The 3,534-nt window shown below is 60.1% G+C and overlaps 1 protein-coding gene across 1 annotated transcript in view; it reads left to right on the plus strand.

The window, feature by feature from the left end:
• The window catches only part of CTNND1 (catenin (cadherin-associated protein), delta 1), a gene marked incomplete at both ends in the record, with an annotated part of 6,140 nt that overhangs the window by 793 nt on the left and 1,813 nt on the right, over positions 1–3,534 (plus strand). The window contains 6 exon segments of the mRNA XM_010024518.1: positions 240–395; positions 1,029–1,182; positions 1,575–1,592; positions 1,840–1,908; positions 2,635–2,762; positions 3,349–3,499. Coding sequence (XP_010022820.1) covers positions 240–395; positions 1,029–1,182; positions 1,575–1,592; positions 1,840–1,908; positions 2,635–2,762; positions 3,349–3,499 — 676 coding nt within the window.

Here is a 3,534-nt window from a genome sequence, read left to right on the forward strand (position 1 = left end):
TATGGGAGGGGGCCACCAACTGCTGCCAGAGTGCTGGTGTGGGCTGGGGCTGTGGTAATGCTCCTTCCTGGCTGGTCCTGGTGGCTTTCGGGGGCTGCCAAGGGAGAGCTGCTCTCCCAGGACAGCTCCTGGTGATGCAGTCCTTGGTTTTGGAGGAGTTTCTCTCAGTGGAGGGGAGCTACAGGAGCTTTCCTCTGGTGTGAGCTCTGCTGGATGCTGGCAGCTCCGTGCCTGCCCTCAGCTGTCTCTCCCATGCTGGTTCCCTCCTGCCTGCCAGAAACGTGAGCTCGGAGCGGAGCGAGGCCCGTCGGAAGCTGCGGGAGTGTGACGGGCTGGTGGATGCCCTCATCTACATTGTCCAGTCTGAGATCGGCCAGAAGGACTCGGACAGCAAGGTACCAGCATGGGGCACGTGTAGAGCTCTGCCCTTGGCAGTCAGCCCCAGCAGTGCTCTGCTGTTCATGGTGGCTGAAGCTGGGTTCATGCCAGGATGGATGTAGAGCGGAAGGGTGGAATCTTGACCAGGGAGGGACTTGGCCTGACAGGACCAGCTTGGGAAAGCCCAGTCCAGGCTCATGCCTTTCCCCCATCTCCACTTGAGAAGAGAGAGCCTGTGTAGGGTGTGACCTGGGCACTGTTTGACCAGGAGGTGGCTGGCACTCAGCTCACAGTTGTCCCTCCAGCAGGGCTCAGCTGGTGTCACTTGCGCCACGTTGGTATCCTGTGGATCAGGGCTCCCTGATCTGTCTTGACCAGGCCTTGGCTTGAATTTCCCTTCAGCCTTTCCCTGGAGCTCCTGTGCTCATGGCAGAAAGATGCTGTCCCAGCAGAGTACGAACTCATGCACACAGAACTGGTCATGCCTGGTGTGGGATGGGAACGTGCTCCAGCTGGGGTGGAGCTGCGTCTCCCCCTGGGGCGAGTTCAGGCCCCCTTGGCCTGGCTCTGGGTTGCACGCTGTGATGGGGCCCTCACTCGGGCATGGGGTGGGCACGGGTGCTCCAAGGCAAATCTGGTTTTGTCTGTAGCTGGTGGAGAACTGTGTGTGCCTGCTGAGAAACTTGTCCTACCAAGTCCACCGTGAGATCCCCCACGCTGAGCGCTACCAGGAGACACCCCTGGCCCCTGCCAACAACACTGGGCCCCACGCTGCGAGCTGCTTTGGTGCCAAGAAGGGCAAAGGTTTGTTTGGTGGCAGCAGCGTGAAGGGAGGTGGGATACAGACAAATCTACAGTGGAGCTTGAGAGTGGTCTGGGGTCCCTCTGCTCCTGCTCTGGCACCTCTTGTGTGAGGGTTAAACTGCAGTTCTCTGGAGGTGCAGTGGCCCATGCCTCCCCTGGCTTTGGGACCTACTGCTTGGCTTACCCAAAGCATTTGACACAAGCTACTGGTGGGTCTCTGTGGTGGCGGGATGGTGACGCAGAGATAGCCACTAACTCCACACCTTCCCTTCTCTCCTGTTTGTCCCTTCCCCATGCCTTTGCTTTCTTGCCAAACGATCTGCCCCATGATGCTGTCGGCACTTCTCTCCTCCTGCCTTCCCTCTCTCCTGTCCTCTCCGCTTCGCCAATAGACGAGTGGTTCTCCAGAGGTGAGTGTGCTCCTGGTTCTACTTCTCCCATGGTTGGATTGATTGGGTGCTCGCTCTGGCCTGCTTTGGTTCTGCCCCAGCTGGGCACGTGCTGTCGCAGTGTGGCTCTTGACGTTCCCTCCAGGGACACGCTGGTAGCTTGGCTTCGGCTTACCTCTGGGCTTGTCCTTGGAGCAAGTGGCAAAGAGCTGTTGGGCTGAGGCGGGTGGGGAGAGGAGGGTCTGACTCCTCTGCTTGCCCTTTGAAGGTAAAAAGCTCCCAGAAGACCCCGGTGCCGATACAGTGGATTTTCCCAAAAGAACAACTCCAGCCAAAGGTATGTTCCTGGGGTGTTTGTGGAAGGCTGGGCTCTGCAGGGCTGCTCTTGCACAAGCAGTCCAGGAGAGGAGCGAGTAGAGTTTCCCATTAAAGTGAGCCTCTAAACCAGGCAAGGGTTTGGTTTGGAGGAGTTGTGCTTCTGGTTGCCCCAGTGCCTCTTAAAACACCAACTCTGGCGCAGACATTGAGAGGATGCCTGTGCTTGGAGGAGGTCAGTGCTGCCTCGGGACAGGCTTCCTGGGAAGGGAACTGTTGCCCTGAAGGTGAAGGAACAACATGGTGACACAGCCCTGGGAGCTCAACCCAAGCTGCTTCAGCGAGGGGTTGGTGGCCGCCTGCTCGGAGTGTCCCCCCTTCCTCCTGCCGCGAGTGCCTCTCGCTGCACAGCACCTGACTGCCAGTTTTGCCCAGCCCGTGCCCTTGCCTCCCCTGGGGACTTCAGCCAGGCCTTTACTGAGCCCGACGTCTCCTTGCTGAAGGCAGCAGTGCTGCAGCTCAGCTGAAAGCCTTCCTGAACTGCAGCAGTGCACTGGGGACTGCGGGCAGCAGCATGGCATCCCTGACCCGGGCAGGGACTGTGGGGCAGCCTGGTTCCTGCCATACCCAGGATCCAGGGAGCAGGGAGCTTGGGTCAACGCTCCCGCCTCGCCTGCCCAGCAGTGCCCCTTTGGAATTAACCAGATTTGAGCAGAGCCCTTGGTAAGTCCTTCCCGTTCTCTGGCAGGCTACGAGCTCCTCTTCCAGCCAGAAGTGGTTCGGATATACATCTCCCTGCTGAAGGAAAGCAAGACCCCAGCCATCCTGGAGGCTTCGGCAGGAGCCATTCAGAACCTGTGTGCTGGCAGCTGGACGGTGAGTGCCTTTGAAGCTGGCCCTGTCCATGTTCATCTGTGCTGCAGGGAAGGAGCCTTGGGGAGCAAGAGCATTACCCATGGGGGGGGTACCAGCAGAGCTGTGGGTGGCCTGAGCCCTGCCGTTTCAGGCTGTTCACTTTGTACAGGGCTCCCTGCTCAGGAAGACTGTTCAACAGCACAGTTCATGTGTGGACTTGGTCTCTCCTGTGCTGTTGAGGGCTTTGTGCACCCTGCCAGTTGTGTCTTCCCAAGGGCTGCCTGTCTGTGTCCCTACCAGCAGCAGGCTCGCTGCCATTCCTTCCCTTCTGTGTGCTGGGGACAGGGAATGACGGTCTGGGACTGCTCCACAGATCCTTGACCTGCATTCTCTTGGTGTGTATGGAAAGACCACCTGGGAAGCTGCTTGCCTGGCCTGTTGCGGGGAGGCTTTGGGACAGGAGCAGGACCTTTGCAGCCTTGCTGTGGGTGAAGCCAGGACCCTTGGTGCCCAAGCAGAGGGTGGTGGGAAGGCTCCGGTGGTGTCCCGAGGAGTGGGGGGCTGTGCCTGCCCGGGTGACCCCATGTGCTGTGCCTCTGCTCCGCAGTACGGGCGCTGCATCCGCGCCGCGCTGCGCCAGGAGAAGGGGCTCTCGGCCATCGCCGACCTCCTGAGCCATGACAGCGAGCGCGTGGTGAAAGCCGCGGCCGGAGCCCTGCGCAACCTGGCTGTGGACCTGCGCAACAAGGAGCTGATAGGTGAGGGCTGCGCGCGGTGGGACACTGGCTCCATC

Source organism: Nestor notabilis, unplaced genomic scaffold (assembly GCF_000696875.1).
Source record: "Nestor notabilis isolate BGI_N333 unplaced genomic scaffold, ASM69687v1 scaffold20941, whole genome shotgun sequence".
Lineage (NCBI taxonomy): Eukaryota > Metazoa > Chordata > Aves > Psittaciformes > Psittacidae > Nestor > Nestor notabilis.